At 40.5% G+C, this 20,227-nt stretch overlaps 1 protein-coding gene and 2 long non-coding RNA genes across 4 annotated transcripts in view; 2 read left to right on the top strand and 1 right to left on the bottom strand.

The window, feature by feature from the left end:
* Nucleotides 1–20,227, bottom strand: part of ADAMTSL1 (ADAMTS like 1) — a 190,982-nt gene that overhangs the window by 38,954 nt on the left and 131,801 nt on the right. Inside the window, exons 16-20 of the mRNA XM_027807903.2 lie at nucleotides 18,418–18,628; nucleotides 11,845–12,024; nucleotides 9,749–9,902; nucleotides 7,154–8,294; nucleotides 1,404–1,531 (exon numbers count right to left, since the gene is read on the bottom strand). Of these exons, the coding sequence (XP_027663704.1) occupies nucleotides 1,404–1,531; nucleotides 7,154–8,294; nucleotides 9,749–9,902; nucleotides 11,845–12,024; nucleotides 18,418–18,628 (1,814 nt within the window). The remainder of the gene's footprint in view (nucleotides 1–1,403; nucleotides 1,532–7,153; nucleotides 8,295–9,748; nucleotides 9,903–11,844; nucleotides 12,025–18,417; nucleotides 18,629–20,227) is intronic.
* LOC129734745 (uncharacterized) overlaps nucleotides 1–20,227 on the top strand; it is a 39,435-nt gene that overhangs the window by 7,376 nt on the left and 11,832 nt on the right. The window lies entirely within an intron of this gene.
* On the top strand, nucleotides 652–7,457 carry LOC114016338 (uncharacterized). The gene is made up of 4 exons (XR_003560744.2): nucleotides 652–788; nucleotides 6,409–7,012; nucleotides 7,188–7,278; nucleotides 7,375–7,457. It is a non-coding gene; the product is annotated as an uncharacterized LOC114016338 (long non-coding RNA).

Raw genomic sequence — 20,227 nt, 5'->3', positions numbered from 1 at the left:
TTTTATTATAAATTATATTAAAAATATTTTTTAAATCTTGTATTCAGCTGCTTGCTGGTGCAATAAAAGAGGATTACTATGGAGTTGCTCCTAACTGTCTTAGCAGCAACACCACTGCCCTGCTGCCTGGAATTCAGCAAAGATATTGCTGATCTGCAGTAGTGTACAAAGGATCAGTATCTTTGTTTTTGCCTACATGTAATATGTAGCTCTGATGCAGATCTTCCTTTTCCACTCTGGGGGATTCAGCTGTTCTCCTTCTAAAGGACAGACAAGGTCTCTTTCCAGTTGGTTTACTGATCATCAGAACTTCACTGCAGGCCATTGCTTCATTCTTAGATTTTCCTTATGCTCTTCTTGCCTGAAAGTTTCTCTGTGCTTGGTGTAAAAAACCCTCAAACTCATCAACTGCTATTCCCTCCTTTAATTACACATGGATACATTGGCAGCTGATGGTCATTGCCTGCACCTTGGAGGCCTCCAAATACTTTCACATTCTGAAGCAGTAAAATGGAGAGGTCTGAAAAATCAATAAGCTTTCTAGCATTTCTAATGTGTTTCCTTTGTGATAAATAGTATCCTCCTTCTCCAAGACCTCTCTGCCTTGTCACAGTCCTTGTCTGTCTCTTCTGTCTCTTCATCTTACTCAACAGCTCCTCATTCACGTTTGCTGCTCTGCCTTTCTGCTGGTCCTGATGTGGTTGTGAGCCTGCTGACATTGCCTATCAATGAACCTTGAAGAAGCTGGATTCACGCACTACCTCCCCTTGCCCTTGGCTTTTATTCAGGTGTGTTTTCTTTAGAACAGAAATCTAAGCTAACAAAGGATATTTAGTCTGCTTTAGAACTCACCTGATACTAGGTAAATATAAACCTAGAAGTTAATTTTTTGTGAACATCTGTTTCCCAGCAATTGAAAGTGTCAGCCATTCTTCTGCCACAATGGATCAAATATGATACAAGGGCTTGATCTTGCAAGGGCCTGGCTCTTCAGCTCTGCTATTTTTCAGGCTTGCCTAATGTACATCTGAATAAGTCCTTCAATGAGTCTGTTAGACTTGAAGAGATCAGTGATAGGTTTAAAAGGAAGCATACAAATTGGGAGGCTTGGACTGCGCTGACCATATAGGCTATGAATAACCAGGATGAGAGCATAACAGATGGAGCAAGTGAGAAAAAGCATCAATCTCTTGCAGAAATCCACAAATCTCACAAACTAACTGTGAAAGCTGCACTATGCCTCCGGGTTTTCCAGAGTTCATGCCCTGTGTTTTCAGCAGTATATCTCTGTTGACCCACCTTGCCCACACAGCATCTTCAGCCACCTGTTCCCTAACAGTTTCTGTGCAGAATCACACAAGTGGCAAGGACCATCCTACAATCACAGAGAGTGAACAATTTACCTGCTAGAGTGACAGCAATAGAGACAGAGTCAGATCCCAGGGCATTGGATGCATTGCAAGCATAGAAACCCACATCAGCTTCCACAGGTGCTAGAATCTGCAAGGAGTCATCAGGCTGAAGTAGCATCCTGGAGTAAAGCAGAAAGAAACATTTAACGGTCTTTTAGTTTGCGTGAGCATGAATAAACTTACTGGGATTTTTTCAGGTTTACTTTTTTTTTTTACAGTTCAGGCCTTTAAAAATTTTAGTCTTGTTCCCAGTTCTGCTGCTGATAGGTGTATTAGAGAAAGATTGCTGAGTATTTAGAACACCTGCCTGTGGTTGTGAAACCTCCTCTGCTGCTGTGTCACTTCCTGCATAATGCTGAAGGAGTCGCCTAGCCTCCCTGTCTCCCAGTTCTGCAAAGTAGTAGCACCAAAAGTAAAGAAAATGCCGAATTATTGCAAGGGAAAATTCATGAAACCTGCTGAAGAAGGCAGGAAGAAGTGAAGTGAAGCACAAGCTCAGCATCAAAGCCTGAAAGAGGCTCCACATTCTTTAATTGCTGAGCAGTTTGTACAAACCCATCAGTCTCGTGGCTCCCCTAATATTCAGTGAATACAGAGGAATGAATATTCAGCTCCTCCTTGGGCTGTACCAAGTGTTTCTTTCCTCTGCCACTAAAAGGAACCTGCTGTGATCTCAGTGTACTGCCCTTGGGTAAATGGGATGAATGAGGTCTTAGAGTTCTTAAGAACTACTTTTCACAGTCAGTTTTGCAGTAGTATAACCCCACCAGGTCCTGACATATACCTGTTTGAGCAGGAATTCTGTCCATGGGCTCTTGTCAACGCATATGTACCCTTAATTTCAGCACAGTTATGTCATGGTTATTGTTCCTTTCTCTTTTAATTTTTTAGCTGAAACTGTTGATAAAACCTAATCACAAATTATTTTTCTCAGCAGCAACTTTCAGCAGCTGTTGTACATGAACTCTTGGTTGAGACTATGATTGACAGAGACAAGGGTGAAAGTGGTGGGAGGATTATGCCTGTAAAACACATACAACAAAAGTCTGCTCACAGATCCTGGAATAGATGAGTTTCTCTCCACTCCCGCCCCTCCCCCCTCAGTGAAAACTGGTGTCTCATGGACAAAAATTCAGCAGATACTTGATCTTGCACAACACTGTGGGTGGTGGATCTCTAAAACAAACCAGATTAGGACCACCAATCAAAATCTATTATAGGAAAAAATGCAGAGTTAAAATTCTTTTTTGACCATTTTTTGAGTAATAATGGTAAATATTATTATTAATAAAAGGAAAGACCTGCCTTTTGTCAATGAAGCTTTCCAAGCGCCTAGAAAAATTCACATTTGCAAAACAGACATTAATAATGTTTAAATTGCATTTTGCTTGAACAGCAAAAAACCCTCAATAGTTGAAAGAATTCCCTCCCCACTTCTGCTTTCAAGGATCATTTCTTTCTTACCACTTAGTCATAAATAGGGCAGACTTCTAGTTAGCCACTGCTAACAGTGCCAGAAACTGATGAAGTAATTTACTTACAAAACCAGTGTTAGCATGCATCAGTAGCTCACACATAAATTTTTTAGTTTGACACCGACTGGTTCAATCTCTACATGGAATTCATTAAAGCTTCAGAATTTGTCCCAAATTACACTAGCATATAGCAGTTAAAAGCTGGGTGTGTTCTGCCTGCATGTGTGCAAATATAGTATGTAAGCTGATCAGTCACTCCTACACCAAACAAACAACTACAACCCAATATAAAAAGTTTTTAGAATTGTTTCTGTCACCTTTAGGTTGAGGAAAGACCTTGCTTAATATTGCATCTTCTAAAACGCAAGGGATCATAATTTGTTTGTTGTTAATCAACTGCTGATATAAATCTCTGTCAGCTTAAGTCACTTCAAGATGTAGCGCAACTATTTTTAGAAATAGAAACAGGACAGGTAGGTACCTGCCTTGAAAAAAAGCCAAACCCCAACACTGCTCCATCTTTCTATCTTTTCAACCTGTTTTAATGTCCTTTAGAAACAAAGCTAATGTCCGTTTCTTTTCAATAATGCGGTTGTGTGTCACAACTTGGCCTAGCTGCTTTTCTTGAAAGCAGATCTTTTATTATCCCTCTTTGTATAGAATTATTTTGGTTGGATTCCCTATTTGCTCATAGATAGCTATTTTTGTTAAGTATTGGGTTGCTTGTCAGTGGTGAAAAAAACACCAGCTGTAGCAATTCTTTCTGTCAGCAGCATGTCTTCAGAATCTCATTTATGGACTTAAAATAATACAGCTTGATGTTTAATCAGTTTCATGTCAGTTGTTCCACACTGCATCCATTGTGTCCAAGACAAAAAAAAATTATAGGACTTATATCTGTGACTAATTGAGATGGCACCTCGCAAACACCTAACTCTGTATCACCTACTGTTTACATTCTGTTTCATGTCCATTTATAAAACACATTTCTGTTTTTGGAAAGTTGAATTATCAAGTACCGATGGGTTTCCAGTGGTGGAATTTACAGCTTACTTGGAAGGCTTGCTAAACAATGCATAAATCCCATACAGATTTTTCACTTCTAAAATGGGTTCGTAAGGAAGTCATCTGAATTTTCTTTGAAATAGAACATTTTCCAGCATCTACGGAAGTCTCCAGACTTTGGTATAGATGCTAGCAGGCTCTGAAAGTGCACTGAGAACCCATGCTGGTGTTAACCTGACACTTTAACCTTAGGAGAGATTATAGACACTCGTGTTAAATAGGTACCCAGGCTGAATACGCAAATTCAAGTCAAAGATCTTTTACTGGAACCACACATATATTTTCAACTGCTGCAGCTTTTTGTGTTATATGTTTTCATTCTATTGAGTAACTGAAAACCAACACTTTTTTGGGGCCTGTGTTATATCTTTTTGTGACAGTGCCTAAACTAAACTAAGAAATTAATTTTGCAAGTGGAGCTATGTGGTGGGAGTCATAAATACTTCTAGTGGGAGTCCTAAATACTGCCAGGTGGAGGGAACAGCTCATGGAAAGAGGCAATGGGAATAGAGCCATGTGTTGCTACATCACTGGTCCAGATGAAATCCATGGCCACAACACATGAAAGTGCGTGCCTTTATCTTGGTATTTGGTAATACACAATACAGATTGCTATCACCCAACCTAAAACCAGCAGCCTACACTCTAAAAATCACAACAAAAACCAGATACAACTGGAATCTCAGTATACTCGGTCGGACATGAGCTGAGGGACTTCAGCACCACTCTCTGACCTTCCTCACCAAAGGTGTCTCTCTTTGATACTGGTATGGGAAGACCCATCTCTATTAATTTTCTTACTCCATTAAGAAGGAGGAGGGCTAGAAAACTGGTTTCTCATTTCCATTCAGAGGCTGGCAATGTGTGGAGAAGACAAGCTGCAGAGCTGAAAGACAGCTCAAGCATACCAAACACCACCGCATGCAGATGGCCTTGCAGTTTGCAGCACTACACTGTGACACTGCTTAAATCGTGGCTTTCATTTGTACAGCTGATTGGCAGCCAGCAAGACTATTCTGAGCCAGGACCAGAATACCGCTGTTAAGAACCCAGTAAAACATCCACAACCCAATTTTTATATGCACCATGATTTCTAAACTTCCATTAACTGAAAAGTTACAAATGCTGACTATCTCTGAAGCCCAGTGCTTCATGTTGGATCAACCTCACCCGCCAACCTGGAGTGATGAGTACAGAAGGAAGTTCATAAAGTGGAAATGGCCTCAACCTTTAAAGCAGAGTAATGCTACTAACTGGCAAATAAACCATACTTCCCCAAGTCTTTCCAATAGAAATTTTGAGCACACGTATTTGCCTGATAATTCAGAAATACAGCACAGCATTTAATGCTATTTCAGCCAAACTGAGTGAAAATAAAATGGTTGAAAGGCATTGTAAGATTAAAAAGAAATCTAAACTAAAACTTCAGAAATTGTAAGACTGTTTTATTGTCATCTAAATGAATCTGCCCGTTGCTACACCATGGCTGCTTATATGGTGTGAGATAAACTTGTAATTTTCTCATGAGTGTAGTGTCTGGCATTAACCATGTGGACTTTATGTAACCTTCATTCCCTTTCAAGCATACCACAGAAACTACAGTCATTTCAAAAACAGAAAAAAAGAAAATTAATCCCTTAATATGGCACAATTCCAACAGGATGTAACCACTGGCAATAAAAATCTACATGTGAAACTTTTGGAGGGTCATGAGGATATTTTCACGGGAATATGTCAAAACAGAAGGACACTACAGGCCAAAGCCTTGATTGAGACTGTCATTTCTGCAAAAGATACATACTTGTTCTTAGTGTCCCTTCCCCCTGCAAAAGTTACCATATTTTGGTAAGAAACCTGATACACTTACTAGGCCTCAGACACAGAAAATGAGAGATAAGAACCTGGAAATTCAGTACATTAAAGAAAACAATGATTTTGGAGTGATTCTGTTGCTAAAACAAGAAAGGAGCTAATAAACTATTGTATAACTATGCAGAAGGAGCAATTGTACTCAAGACTTTACTGCATGATCCACAGACACCACACTGGAAATTAATTTTTGACTCCATCTTTTCTAATTTCCTAAGCTAACCCTATGATTAAATGCAGATGTCTTAACTGAGGTCAGTATCTTATGCAGAAAGAGCTTCTATCAGATGCCTGGACTGCTTTGTTGTACAATGTTGCTTAATATAACTGCCTCTTACACTCTGCCCATCCTTATATACCAGTTTCTCACAGAACAGAACCAAAATGTGAGCTCAAGTATACATATGAGAAAAATGTATGTTATCAACACAGTTAAGCACACAATTAGCACTGAAAATAGTCTTTTCATGTGCTTTCGCACATAAATGAACACCATGGAGTGATATGCAGGTAAAAGCTACCCGAAGGAAAACCAGCATAATTTCTGTGGTACACTGTTAAAAACATTTTGTTGCTCATGTTCTCAGGCTACATCTGGGGCCAGCACACTGGAGTTTGAACAGACAAGGATGCACTGAGTCACATCAGAAGGCTAGTGCTTGGAGATCAGTGTGCTGAGACGACAGCATAGCTGCAAATATCCATGAAGTATGGTTCCACAGTTTCCAGCCTCTATTGGGACATACACAGAGAATGGTGATGGTAATGCCACCTGAGGTTTGTCCTGTGGTGCTTTTACACGTACATACACATGTGGAAGGCAGAAGCCTTTCTTCCTTCACCTTCTGCTACCGCAAGCATGTCAGATAGACCCTGCTGGGGCACTATGAGAAATTAAATTCATATCTCCAACAGAGGATAATAATAATAATAATCAGTAATCAGTTTTCATATCTCAGAAACAGTCTTCATAGCAGAAACCTCCACCTTCAGACTGGGAAATACACTAAGGCTTCCAGTCTCCAGATGTGGAGTGCTCCAAGGGCTGCAGTAGGCACTTATCTATTTTAGTATTTTATGAACTTGTCTTTTTGCTTAATGAAACACAACAGAAGTTCCTGTTTGCTGCTCCAGACCCACCCAGCATCCAGACCTTGTTGAAGAGTTACAGTGCCCTGTTTACCACTTCAGGTGTGTCAGCCTTTCTTTCTGCTATGAAATTGGACTACAGCAAAATATGGTTTTGTCCATGGGACTGACAGGCAGTAAAACATGAAAACTGGGGAGTCAAAATATCAATTATTTTCTTAAAATTTAAATAATATGCTTTACCTATCATTGTATTTCACCTCCTCTCCATTCTTAGCCCAGGTGATGGTGGGCTTTGGGTTTCCCACTGCTTCACAGTGAAGGAGCACACTCAGTGTACCACTGGCTAGGACCACTGTCTGTCCCAGGTGGGTAACGACCTCTGAAGCAGAAAGCTGTTGTGCTGCTGAAATCTTTCGGAGGATGGCAGGCTTTTGATGAGGTCTGTGCAATCCCTTTGCCAGGTCTACAGAGGTGGGAAGAAATGTTTCAGCAGATGAAGTCCTCAGGGAGCTGGTAAATCCAGAAACATGTCTGTGAAGAGGATACTCCACCGAGGTTGAATCTACTCTTCGCCTTGATGCTTTGAGGACAGATTCCTGGTGCTCCATGTGGCTCTTGAAAACCTCATGAGCTAGCTGCATGACAATCTGCTCAGTGTAGACATCTTTAAGCTCCTCAGGCTGTTGAGACAAATTCCTTATGATATCATCCAAGCGTTTCTGTTCTGTAACCATAGTAAATGGCAAGCTATACTCCCGGCTCTGGTCCTCCTCTGAGGATGCATTTCTCTCTGTCGACTCCTGGGTTTCCCAGGACTCCAGATCTTCCCCTGGCCAGCCCCTGTGCTGCAGCAGCCTTGAGACGATATCATCATACCACCTGCTGGGATCACTAAGGTGTCCTCGCTTTTCAGCCTTGCTTCCGTTGAAGAGAATCCCACTGATACGTTTCTCCTCTGTTCGCAAGGCTTCATTTAAGCTGGCTTTTCTCATGACCTCTCCCTCCCTAATACCAGCTGGCTGACCAGTAATGATCTTTTTGTTGCTTCCAATTAGTTTAATTACAAAATGCTCCTGGGCTGGCCCTGCTGTGCAGGTGTATGTCCCTGTGTCTGAAGGCTTCAAATGATGGATTTTCATGTACCCGTAGGGTGCAATAGTGATGTGAACTGAGCTGACGAGCCTCTTGTCATCCTTCTGCCAAGTGATCATTGATTTCCGGAACCTCCTTGTGGGGCATCGGAGTATAATAGAGGTTTTGGGCAGCAGGTAGGCATACCCACCCACAATAAAGTGTAGTTTCTTCTGCTTCCTTGTCTGGATGTAAACTTTCTTTATGGCCATAATATGGGGGCTTTGTTTATGAGCTGGCCTGTTGTGCCCTGAAATTATAATCATTAAAAATATTAGTATGTGATACCATTAAACAAAACAAGCAGTTTACTTTGGTGCTGACAGCATTCAACCCATTAGACAGTAATGGGAGAAACTGACCACCAGCTGCTGAACATTAAGTTGAGGCAATCAAAGTAAAAGGAACTAACAAGGAGCACTTTAGGAATGCAAAAGTGGTCCTGCCCAGGATACATGCAGAAACCAGAGCCAGTGACAAAAGCTTTAGAAGTGGGAGAAAAACCGAGTGGAATCAGAATCTCAGAATGGTCAGGTTTGGAAGGGACCTCAGGAGTCATCTAGTGCATCCCCCTGCTAAAGAAGCTACAGCAGGTTGCAAAAGCTGCATCCAGGCAGGTTTTGAATCTCCAGAGAAGGAGACTGCACAACCTTTTCAATGTAGGTCTTCTTGTTAATGTATTTAAAAGAAGATTGTTGCTTAATAAATACATTGAAAAGACAAGTCTTTACTATTCAAACCCTCAAAGGCAACATGGTCTTGCAGCTCACGGTAGTAGGGAAGAGTGAAAGTGCTGCTACCTCAAGAAGTAATGTTGAACAGAAAAAAACTCTCTGGACTAAGCTTAAAACCATGTTAAATACTGTTAAAGCACACTTGTTCAGTGTTTCCAGATTCCAGATCTCTGTGACAGAGATATTTGTAATGAAACACTAAAAAACCAGCATAGGTATATTATTAGTAAATATCATGAAATGTTTGGTCCCAGCTTTGGCTCTGAATGTCAGATCTTGTTTTCTCCCTGATGTACCCAACATTTAGCTGTTTCAGAGTTCATAGTCAGCTTTAATCTGAAGCAAGGCTGACTTTGCAACTTTTGCATACCCAGCTGGCTTACTGCAAGCCAGGGAAGGGCATACAGGGAGACTGTTGCTCTTGTGGAGGGCAACAACAAATGCATGAAATAATGACATAGAACACATGAAACATGTTGTATGGTTCATTAGAAATCCCACTTCACAGTGGCTTGAGTGACATAATAGAACATGTTTTAAAATGATCTTCCAAAAAATCCATTACCAGCCACTTTCTAAGCAGAAAATTTATTTGCAGCTACCCTCAGCTGCTATGCTGTATCTCTGAGCCTCTACATTCCAGTTGTGAAATTTAGATCTAGATTTGGGTCAGAGTTTTGAGCCATTTCTTCTAGAGACTAGTAGTTCCCTTCCAGCACATTGGCTCAGACCCATCTCCAACAGTAAAATTTATAGCTCTCATCCACTGGCTTGCCTTGTTGCTAAACAAAGCACAAGACAGAAAAACTCAGCAGCAGCAGCCACTCTGCAAGACTGAGTAACACTAGCACAAAAGAAGGTTATGGAGCCTGAGACAGCATGAATTTCTTAGTGATGAGGATATCTGAGTGATGATTTCTTAGAGGAAGACCCCTTCCCCCAGACACTCCCAAGCATCTTTTCCACTTACTTGTACAGGTGCCTAGTGCACAGGGCCTGACCAAGGATGAGAATGGCAAAGGTGGGCACAGTGAGGAATTGATGATGACAAAACCTCCGGTTTTCAGCATCTTTCTGCAAATGGCATTTCGACCCTGGGTGCCCTCTCCGCAGCTCACTGAACACTAGGAACAGAATGAGAAATGTTAGGAACAAAGTGTATTAAAAGCAAAAGGGTGCTCCTTGTCACACACCCTCACCCCCACCTCCCATACCCACAATGCATACTCATACCACTGTACAGATCAGTTACAGCTTTCAAAATATCACAGTGGAATAAAGCAGAGCAGCCCTTGGCCGTTCAGTTACAAACAGCAGGGAGATGAAATATCAGGTATTTTCTGTCCTTTGAGGTTTTGAATCTTCCCATGCTCCCTTTAGCACCTTTTCTCTCAGATGGTGTCCCTTGTTCTAATATTGCTGTGCTGCAGTACAAAGTTTGTCTTTGCACTTTGTTTCTACACGTCTGTGTCTGCTGTCAGAAGACACATAGTCATTCTGGCAGTGAAGATGGTAATTCTATCCCCAGTCTGACCTCTCTCACAAGAAGTTGGGCTACTTGGTTTATGTTGACATCCATACAACTCACATTTCTGTGTATTTGTACTTAGTAAAATCAAAATCTGACTTCATTCTCTCCTCCCCATTTCAATTGAAAGTTGCCATGGTTTTGCTTTTCTTACCTTTAGTGTGTTTTCACCTCCTCACTTCATCTGTAATTCCCATTACCACATGTATACACCTACATGTAACAGCAGTGCATGTGTCTCACAGCTACCAACTTCACAGCACTCAATCCACTTCCCAGCACTTTTACAGGCTGCTGCCTGGGTCCCAGTGCAATGGCAGTCCCTGTATTCTCACTTTCTTTGATGCTGTATACATAAATGTGAAATAAAATAGGCATGCTGAATTCCATCGAACAATGCCCACCTGTGCATTGAGCACCACAGTCTGGTGTTAAAGGGTTTATACTCTTTTCTGTAAGCCATGTGTAGTAACTACCAGGCTGAGGTAACTCACTGGTATCTGAAACACTCATCCATATATTATTTGTAATAGATCTGCAACAGTAAAGTTCAAAGATTATGTTTAGGCCAGATTTTAGCCAGATTTTATACAGGATGTATCTGCGAAGTGCAACTCAATGTGGTCTCCTCTTGGCTATGAACAGGAGTTTTTCCAGCCAGCAGACACAGACATGTAGAAACCAAGTGCAAAGACAAACATTGTACTGTAGTACTTTGTACACCTACAGGGTGCAGGTGGGACAGCTCCATGAGATGACTGGTGTTTCTTTCACAAATAAGATGATTTCCACCTCCTTCCATGAAAGCGAACTGGGAGAGTGGTGGCAAAGATTGCAAGATGCGGAATGATTTTCATGCTTACTGACATTAAAAGGTCAAATTCTATTTTCAGTTATACTCTCATAAATATAAAGGGAATTTTTCTTAAGCCATATGGGGTCAGAAAAGGAATCTGGGGAAGTGCAAAATACTTCAGTAGAGTGAGTTTGGTTTTGCCATCCCTAAATTGAAGGAAGGAAGCAGCTAGCTAACATTGCAAGAGCAGTGTCCTAGAAAGAAAGAAGCTTGGTGTCTGTAGTGATGTGCCTATCAGAGGCTGCTGGAATCCCTTCTCTTCTCTGCATCATAAGGAAAGAATGGAGTGGCCTCAAGAGGAAAACACTATTGACATCAGAACAGCCAGGATTTGGAAAATAAAAGCATTTAGTCTGGGGGAGTAAAGATTACTCTTCATTGATGCGTTGGATGAACATAAGCACAGGCATGGACAGAGGCAGGGTTTTATTTGGGCTTTTTTTTTTTTTTTTTTATTAATTGTTTGGCAGGATGGCTAAACCACATCTCTAAAGGCAATCTCCAAAGAGGAACATTGAGCTAGTGATCACATGGCCTACCAGGATGATAAGAACAGAATACAGGACAAAACTGGGCATGACATACTTTGTGCTGTCTGAGCTCATTTGGCTCCTCTGTCACAAGTGACCAAGGAACTTCATCACCCAGAACAGCACAATACTCATGCATACAACTAGCATACCTGTGTCCAGTCAGAGAGAAGCCACTCACTGGGACAATCCTCATTTTTGCAGGCTTGTTGGGTAACTGGCTTTGGTGTGGAGCAGAACGTTTCTGGCAGCTCTAACAAGCTTCCATCTGCCAGGCGCTGCTTACAAAGTGTATCTCTCTTTTGGATACCACTGCCACATGTCTGTGAACACTGTGGGAGATGAGAGTCAGCCACCTTACATCACACTTGCACCATGACAACTTGCAGCAAAAATTACTTGTAAATTTGGGTGGAAGTCAACACTCAGTTTGGGCCAAAAAGAAAATACAAAATACATAATACATTTTCAGATACATCAAACCAAAATTTTTTTTAAAATGAAAAAAATATTTTGGAATGTGGAAGCAGCTTATTTTTCTAATATTTAGAAAAAATACTTCAGCATTTTTGAAATGTTTTGTTTTCAGGCATTAGTACAAAAGACACAGAACAGTGGGTCAGAATTGCAGTATGGAGGTAGAAAAGTCATCCTTTCCTGTAACCACCAACTGGAAAATGAGGCACTTGCATGTGATGTGGAGGATCTATATCTAATGCCTCTGCCTGAGCTCTGACTGTGCTTCTGACAGTGCCTGAGTGAGTGGAAAAGTCTTCTCTAGTACTAGACCTTCATTTCCAGGATTTGATCATGCATACTGGATAACAGTAGCTATGAATGACATAGATAGCCTGAACTAATTATTCAAATTTAGCTTGCTAAAAAAATGTTTGTATTAGCAAGAAAAACAAATGGAATTTTGAGAGTGTGATAAATAACTTTTGTTTTATCATTTTGCTTTTTCTTCCTTTTGTAATTTTCTCATTTCTTGTTTGTGACCTGCATGATATCTATTGCTAAGACAGCTCAAAACTTAACCATCCAGTCCAGAATTCCTGTCCTTGAAGATCTCTGGCATTACGATATTTCTTTGATTTTTAATTCACAGAAAAGGTGTATATCAACTGCAATCTGCTCTTAGTCTCAGTAATTGGTTTATAAGGTTAATATAATAAACCATTAAATACCTATGCAGCCTTTTTATATTTATGGCTGTCATGACAGCAGTGTGTATGTACTCTTTCCAAAAGGTAAGGAGGAAGGTTGAGTCACAGTAAACTGCAATGACTCATACCCAGAGGATCCATCTCGCCTCTTTTTAATGTAAATATCCCTCTCTGTATCCATTTTCTACCCAAGCAGGGCAGGAAATTTTAAACAAGCAGATTTAATAGCTTTCCTGAATCTTTTTTTTTTAAACTTGTTGCTCAGCCCTTTTTCCGGAGGATCTTTTTCCTGAGGCTGGCAACAGGCTCCCAGTTCTTCTGCTCAATCCAGCCAGCTCAGCTCCTTTTCTTCCTTCTCCTAGCAAAGAAGGAGGGGGAGCTTGTACTACAGTGGCATGACCAGGAGTTACTTATAGCTTGCAACTTGGGAATTATGTCTGAGAAGCAGAAAACCATATGAAGAAGTATTAAAACTTAAACTCCAGCAGTTAAAAAGGGACAGTTTTAGAGAATCTTGCATTTGTGAAAGGCCCTTCTGTCTTGCATAGAAAAGGCTGCATAAACTTTACTGCCAATCTGATTATTTAGGATACACATTTTCCCTGAAAGACAGAAAGGAAGTGTAGAAAGATGTGCTTATATTTGGTTTGGTTTGTTCTTCAATGAGTAAAAATAACTTTTGTCCTACTTAGAATGCTAGAAAATCTTAAAGGCTTCCAAAAAATGAAAAAAGTAAAACAATACTTTAGTTTTCAACAAAAGAAAACATTTATCAACCTTTCATTTGAGGACAATTCATTACTGAGGAGAGAGTAAATCAAGAAAAATGTGATTAAAAGTATTATTTCAAGATTGCCTAAGGACTGTCACCATATAGCAGAGCCAAAATTGGTTAGGCACTGTATAAATACAAAAAAAAGCATGTTCCTTCTGTCAGTCAGTCAAATCCCAGGATGTCTCCCTGCCCTTCCATCACTACCAATATGACAAAACAGATCTTTTCTTACTTTTTGACCTTCAGTCACTTACATAGCTTTGTTCTGTGAAGAATAACTTGCTACTCAACACCAAACTCTATTGCTAAGTGCCAGAGAGAGCCAAATACAGTAATGAGGTTCCTCCTTGTCTGCAGGAATGCTCTTCTAAGGTAGTCATGGATTATTGCACTGTGCTTGTACCTTTATTTCACCTCTGGAGCTTTCACTACTGTAGGGTATTTGCTGATTTTTCTCTAGTAGAAGCTTCCAGCCATGAAGTTTTTCCAGGAAAAGGGGTAATCAATGACAGCAACATCTGCTTGTATTTACAAGCAATGTGAAACAGCAGGTTTTTGAGGATCCTCATTTGGGTGTATCCCATCTGAGTAACATGCTTTCTATCTCTGCAATTGAGAAAAATCTCACAGCACCATAACAACAGAGAAAGATGCTTGGGGTGGTTTCACTTCACCCACTCAAGTAGGTTAAGTGTGGCTCTTGGAACTATGTCTCTCGATATTCCTGCTCCACACAGCTTCTGAGCAGAGCCAAACCCAGCCTCCCTGACGTTATTTTACAGGGGATGTGGTACTTTTCCAGGGTACCAGCTTCCAGAGTGGCATCTCCCCACATTGCTGCCTGATTATGCCTAGTTCAACAATTACCTTAAGCAAACATGAGGCAAGGCTGACACCAAATAAGAAGCTATAACCCAATTCTGCCAGCGCCAGGCATTCCTGATTTTGTGCTGCCTTGTCCCATATACTGGCATAAGCATTTATGTGGCTGTATAGTAAACCAGAGTGGAAAATTAATCTAGGCTAAAGCTAATTATATTTCTGGCTAGCTTCAGCCAGGACCACTGTGTGATTGCACGGCGCTTCTGGAGGTATGAGGGAGTGGGTGCTATAAGAGCAAGAAAGAGATCCCCAAAGCAGCTGTTCTCTCCTTTGGTAGAAGTGCTGGCGTATGTCATCCTAAATTGCTGGTGGAACCGTGGCCTTTGGCTCTCTTACAGCAGACACTGCTTTAGTATCTGTTCTGCTTGTACAACAATCTGTAAGCAATAATTAACACAAAGAATTGATGGTCACTGTTGAAAGCAGAGAGGCAAAGCAGATCATCTCTCTACCTCAGCTCATGCCTATGAGCATCTACACACATGCATACAATGCACAGGAGTCAGGCAAAACCACAATTTCCATTGTTTGGGGGGTAGGGAATCTGGTCTTTTCTCCAACTTGTGGAAAAAGGTAGCTGTTAATGAAAAAATAAAGGGCTAGGCAACTGTCACTCAGCACCATAACTGTTACCATTTTGGGGCAGTAGCTGGATGTTTGAAAGGATGTAATTTTATGTCAGTCCTGCTTACAGGAACAGTTGAGGAAGGGGTTATCCTACCCCTCAGCTGTCCCAGGTGGCTTAATTTTGTACTGTCCTTTGCTCAGGGTGGTGGGACTACAGCACTACAAGAATTCTCAACTATGACTCTACAGTAACATAAAGCATCTGCAAAAGGAGTAAACATTTTTCTTTCAGCAGGTCTTTCAGTTGCTTTCTAAGGCCTGACATTGAAGATTTAGAAAGGACTTCTTTCAATATGGAGAAAAAATAGCTAAGAAAATATCTGAAAATATTATCAGTCTTCCCATGCTGACTCTGTTGTCAAGCCATCGTTCTAATTATCTTTGGAGCAAGGATAGCACTGAGCAGCTAAAAGAGAATTCTGGGACTGAGACTATGGCACTTATTCAGTAATAAAATAAAGGAGGATGAAGATTTACTAATGGATGTCTCTCTCCCATTTAAGGTCTGCAGAGGAGTTATTTATAGGGCCTTGTAAAAATGAAAGCTCACATTCATTTTCTTCCAGAAACCCACTATGGAAAACAAGACAAACACCCTAATGGATTTAACTAAGAAACAGAACTATTTAAAAATAAACAGTCTTGAATTTGTAAAGTCATATTTAAAAAAATACTTGGAATGTTACAACACTGATAATTATCATGTGTTTATCTGCCAGGAACACTGGGGCTTCTAACGGCATTTGATTCAGACAACCCTTGCTTAACAAGCATAAAAGGCTTTAAAAAAGAAAACATTGCTCATTACAGTTTAAATCTTTTGTTTGTTTACTTGAAACTATTGTGAGAGAATGTTCTGAAAGGCTCAACCAACTCCACTGATTAGACCAAAGAAATGGCTTCAAACCAGGCTGCGAGAAGAGCAGTTACCCTCTAGTGTCAGTGAAGTTTTAAAAGGACCTTCTGCACGGTGAGGAAGGTAGCTTTGCATATGTGAGGAATCCTCTCAGGGACTCAGGGAGATGGGAGGTGTTGTGGGTTCCCTTAATGCAAGGAAACATATCACCCTGCAGGTTTTCTTCTGCTGGAGGGCTCCATGGCAACTCTTTTGCATGGCTGGAGCTCACCTCCAGAAGTCTCAGCTACTCACACCCTGGCCAGATAGCCTTTTCCCTGACACATGCCAGGAGCCAACAGCTGTAATAATCCCTAAGTGCAATGCACTGGCCTGACAGTGTAGGTTTTCACATGGAGGTCATCCATGGGAAACTTGTGAGACTAGGCTGTGAGGACTGGCTTTCCTACAGGGTGGAAATAACTGCACAGAAGTTGCTGGTGCAAAGATGGAAGACACATGCCTTTGAAAAATGAGAGAATGAAAATCTGTTGTGATAGATTAGGTTTTTATTTTTTTTTCTTGCACTATACCCATCTAAACAAAGGCAGAAGACAGTAGGTAGAGAAGCACATTTTTTTGTGCTGTTTTCTCCTAGTGAAAGATAAGCACAGGAAATATTCAGTGCCTGTGTAGTGAGGAGCTACATACACAGCTGGTCAGCCTGCAAAGCCCACGCAAGTAAAAGCAGAAGAGCTATAACACGACCTTTGTTAAGCTGTAGCAATGAATTGCAGCACAAGTTCTCTCTCTCCACACAGCTCAGAAAAGGCAGCAGCTAACACAAAAGATGTGAACTGAGTGGTTTGGTTTAATTCACGATTAATATGCTTGGTCAAGCCTTTATATTTAATTGAGCTCCATCCTCTGTAAGATCTGCTACACCTTTCAGAAATACAACATATCTGAGAGCTCCTGAGCAGATACAAAAATAGCTAAAAAATTACTTTAGATGGGCAGAAATACGTGTGTTTTTACTGTTGAGGAAGATGCTCAAAACTTGAAAAAAACTCTGGAAACTGCTGAAGCAGAAACTATTTTGGTACCATTCTAGCCAATGGTCATTGTTAGCAGAAAGCCGATTTTTCACCATGCTGTAATGAACACCTCTTTCAAGTGTTCAAATAACCTTACAGAAAATTGCTTTCTGTGAGGACTGTGGCTAACTATAGGATTTTAACAAGCATAGGCATTCCTTCTAGCATATCCTAACTTTGAAATGCTTGACTTTATTATGTTATGTGCTAGTAGAATACTATTTGCTATTTACAAATATAGGATTTATGTATGGCTATAGCCTAGAAATATTCAAAATGCAACTGAGCACATACAGTAGGCAAATACAAGCATGAATTATCACTCAATTGTTTCAAACATAAGATTAATGCCATAGCCTAGTTACCTAGCTTTGACAGAACATCAGGCTGGCATAAATTTTTGTTACTGGGCTGGCAGCCTAAACTCAGAGCTCTCCCATGAAGTACAGATTCACGGGCTAATCAGCTTCATTAAGTGAGTATATTAGCATCTCCCTGGCTGTTAAGTAACAAGCAGATTTGATAGATGAAGAATGTGTAGCAATATGTAAGCACCAGGCCAAATGCTCATAGTTTTCTCATAGGATGGAATGAATCCTTGCATCCAGCAGACATGAATGCCTCCTGCTTGCACCTCCATCACACAGCAAAATCTTCCTTTATTCTTGATAACAGGGCAGGATCCTTTCTTTCTGTGCAGTATTATATCCAACAGAATCATCTTCAAGTCTTTTGAATTGCACAAGTGTTTTCCTTTGCAACCAGATGGCAGCAAATAAACTAATTTCAGGTTGCTTTCCAAAGATGGAAAGTCTTGTACAGATCCATTGTGCAAACAGCAATTTTCAGCATTAGTGTAACAAAGCATCCATCTCTAAAAGGGAAGTGCTTAATTCCCATTTGTGACTCCAAAGAATGAAGAGTGTTTCTTGTCCTAAACTACATTATTACTTGACAATATATAGAATACTAAACATGCTTTAGAGATTCTCTCCTCCTTGGTCCTTATAGCTTTGTATTTCTAGAAATCTTGACATTGTTGACCCAAATTCCCTCACTGCAGCTGACCATCATATTCCACATATTTTTTCTGGCATCTATAGCCAGCTGCTAAGAGTTTCCAGTTACTTTGCATTAGAAGTAGCCACAGTCACTATTTACATATGAAAACACTGATGCATTTTTTTAAAGAGCAAAAAGACACACTTTTCCAGGTTTTTTAATGGCTCATTAAAATGATTAATGATCCTCTTGGTGGGCTAAGGCAAAGTGATGCTTTGATAATGCATGCAAAGACTACTACTTCTAGGAGTCATAAAATAAGATTACACATATGTCCTTACCTCTTGCCATTCTGTAGGATACCAGGAGGGTGGGCAGTCAAAGCGATTACAGGCTTGCACGAGGGATGGCTTAGGTTTATAGCACAATTCATCTGCCAAAATCACGGTCTCGTTAGTCTCTCTTGATAGTAGATGAGAACAGAAGACATCTCGTGTCTGCAATCCAACCCCACAGGTAAGACTGCAGGTGCTCCATTTCCCAATCTCCCATCTGTGAAGGGGTCAGGAGAGAAAACCTTAAGCACAGAATAAAGTCACCTTAATTTTTCTCTTTTTATAATATCAGATAGAATAAAGAAGCAGTAAATGAAAGGGAATTCTCTGATCACCATCACCCTTCTTGTAGCTGCAGGATGAGGCTAAGAAGAATATTTATTGTTCCTCTGCATTTTTGGTTCTTGTCAAAAACTCTTGGGCTTCAAGGCTTTGAGACTCCTGCAATATCACAGTAACAGTTTTGTGTCCTAAATTAAGTTTTTGGTGTGCAGGAGCCTGGCTAATGCATTTCAAGATAGAATGGGCTTAATTAGCTGTTTTTATTAATGTCACTAACAAAAAAAGAGGGCAGATATTAACAAAGTCCATCAAAGGAATCACTGAGCAGATGTTTCTTCCAGAAGATCCAGTTGTGGTGTTCCTGGCAGACTCTTCCTTGTTGTGGAGGTAGGGAGTGCTAAGGCCCTGAGAGATGCAATAGGAGAGCAGGGGGATCCTCTTTAAACTCTGGGTCACTGAGCCAGACCTTCTCTGCATTAGCTATGTAAATCCTGCACCAACAGGATTGTTGAAGACTGAATATCAGTGTCCATCACATTAAAGCCAGATTTCTGCTGTTTGACCTGTACCAAATACAAACCCTAATTCTCTCAGCCATACACAGAAGGTGGCATAAAATATTGGTCTTCCACTCTTGTACTCTACTAGAAGGCACCTCAGAGATATGCAGAAGTGAGTACACAAAAAAGTTCTATATTAAAAATGAGAATATATTTGCCTTCTCATCAACTTTACGCAAAACACTACACTGACATGGACAGACTCCCACATGTAAAATGAAGGTATGAGAGTCAGATACAGTCACTTTTTCTAACCGTGATGAATGGCTTCTTTTCCTGCATGAAGTCATTGAAACCAGTTGCTGGGGTAGTAAATTAAACATTCAGGACAAGGAAGGCTCAGGCAATCTTCCTTGAAGAAAGCAAAGCCAGGCAGAAACTAAAGAGACTGATTATGAAGAAACAGATCCTCAGGCTCCAAGCAGGATGGAGGCAGACAGCAACGAAGGGAAGTTATGAAACCTGTCAGCAGCATGAAACAGAATTTGTGGAAGCAGAGGAAAAACACTCAGCAAGTCTGAGACCAGCAGTCAATGGAAACTGCTCAGCACATGTAAAATGCAACTTGTTAGTAAACACATTATGGAAATAATCATTCAAGGTTGTGCCATCATAAAGTCACAGAACAATTTTATTTCCTCTATATATTTTATAAAGTTGTTTTGAGCATTTATTCCCTCCTTCTTGGTAACACAAATCAAATTGGAACACTTAGTAGGCAAGAAATATTTTTTCCTCCCTAGATGATAATGCTGATGGAGCAAAATTCTGTGCTCCATCTGCTGGTGACATTCTCTGATTTTATAACAGGACAGGATATGTCCTGAGCATTATGGTAAACACCAATGGCACTACAGTTTGCTTTTAGACAACTTTGGCTTTTAGACACTTGGGTTTGCTAGTAGCAATGAAAAAAATCTGCTTAACCCTTTCTAACAATTAACACATCTTGCATACTTAGAAGTTGCCATGGT

Source organism: Falco cherrug, chromosome Z, assembly GCF_023634085.1.
Source record: "Falco cherrug isolate bFalChe1 chromosome Z, bFalChe1.pri, whole genome shotgun sequence".
In the NCBI taxonomy this organism is placed as follows: Eukaryota; Metazoa; Chordata; class Aves; order Falconiformes; family Falconidae; genus Falco; species Falco cherrug.
The sequence above is the reverse complement of the archived record's forward strand: the minus strand, read 5'-3'. Positions and strand labels throughout refer to the sequence as shown.